Here is a 1173-nt window from a genome sequence, read left to right as displayed (position 1 = left end):
AATAAAAACTACAAAAAAGAATGTATATGTAGAGCTTTGTATAGTTTTGTATCACAAATACACTAATGGTAACTTGTTGTCTTGAGTAAGAAGGCACTCACGGATGGTTTGGATTTGATCATGTGATCGGGTCGTTTCTTGCCGCAGCAGTAGCGCATGGCGTCTCTCGCTTCTTTATTGAACACCACGCGGAAGAAGAAAATAAACGGCCCCTGAAACACAAACACACATGCGATCATCAGACGCTAGGCTCAGGTGTTCTGAGAGATTGCTGGGGCATTGATGAGCTCATGGTACCTGAGCGCAGCAGAATCCGGCGAACAGATAGTGGAAGAGAATCATGTCGCTGTTGACCGAGAGCAACGCCAAAATACACGTTATGGTCACCAGCAGCAACACGGCACATGCCGTCCTCAGACCCGCCCTGCACACACACACACATGCTTTAACACACACTACACACACACACTTCAGGATTGAGTGTGAACGAGACTCACGCCGGCACGTCTCTCGTCTCGCTGCTCTTCCGCTGGAGCGAACACGAGGCTCTCGATGCCATGATGTACAGGAACACGTTCATCTGAGAGAGAAACACACGCTTTCATACTCAGTACAGACTAGCGGAAGCATGCAGACTAGGACTGAAACCATTAGTCGACAAAAAACTCAACAAATATTTTTTGTTGTCGAATAGTCTTTTGATCTCATTTGACCTAATGCCTGCAGTAACACGGTTTGACCAGTGTGGCGCTGTTGCACAAGACTGTTAAGGCCCGTTCACACCAAGGACGATAACTATATAGTTCTAAAAATCGTTCTCAATATAAAGCCTTGTGTCTAAATAAGTTATGTTCCAAATCCTGGGAGATTTTATTCAGGGCATTATACCACAAACAGCCACCGGGTGCCATGCAAACTCCACTGAATTTTTTAATGCATTTTTCTGTCACAAATGTCTAAATTTCTCTGTCAGTATTACTTCTATCACAAAATATGGAATCTTGAGACTCAGACCTTTCCGATGATATGCATTTTGTTAAGATTCTAAAAAGCTTTGATTGTAAAATACCATAATACATTTTGTAATATGACACTTGACCCCGCCCACTAAGGGGGAGGAGCCCACTCAAAGATTTTAAAGTACCATTTCCATGGTAACGCAATGTCCGATTT

At 43.5% G+C, this 1173-nt stretch overlaps 1 protein-coding gene across 1 annotated transcript; it reads right to left on the bottom strand.

Moving 5' to 3' along the window:
- Positions 1–101: 101 nt before the first annotated feature.
- Positions 102–594, bottom strand: LOC107736069 (cadherin EGF LAG seven-pass G-type receptor 2-like; the record flags this gene model as incomplete). Its single annotated transcript, XM_016547573.1, has 3 exons — positions 498–594; positions 298–424; positions 102–212 (listed from the first exon to the last, which is right to left on the bottom strand). Coding segments are annotated over exons 1-3 (321 nt in total), but the record flags the coding sequence as incomplete, so codon positions are not given.
- Between the last annotated feature and the right edge of the window lie 579 nt (positions 595–1173).

This window comes from Sinocyclocheilus rhinocerous, unplaced genomic scaffold (genome assembly GCF_001515625.1).
Source record: "Sinocyclocheilus rhinocerous isolate Xijiao unplaced genomic scaffold, SAMN03320098_v1.1 C36471617, whole genome shotgun sequence".
In the NCBI taxonomy this organism is placed as follows: Eukaryota; Metazoa; Chordata; class Actinopteri; order Cypriniformes; family Cyprinidae; genus Sinocyclocheilus; species Sinocyclocheilus rhinocerous.
The sequence above is the reverse complement of the archived record's forward strand: the minus strand, read 5'-3'. Positions and strand labels throughout refer to the sequence as shown.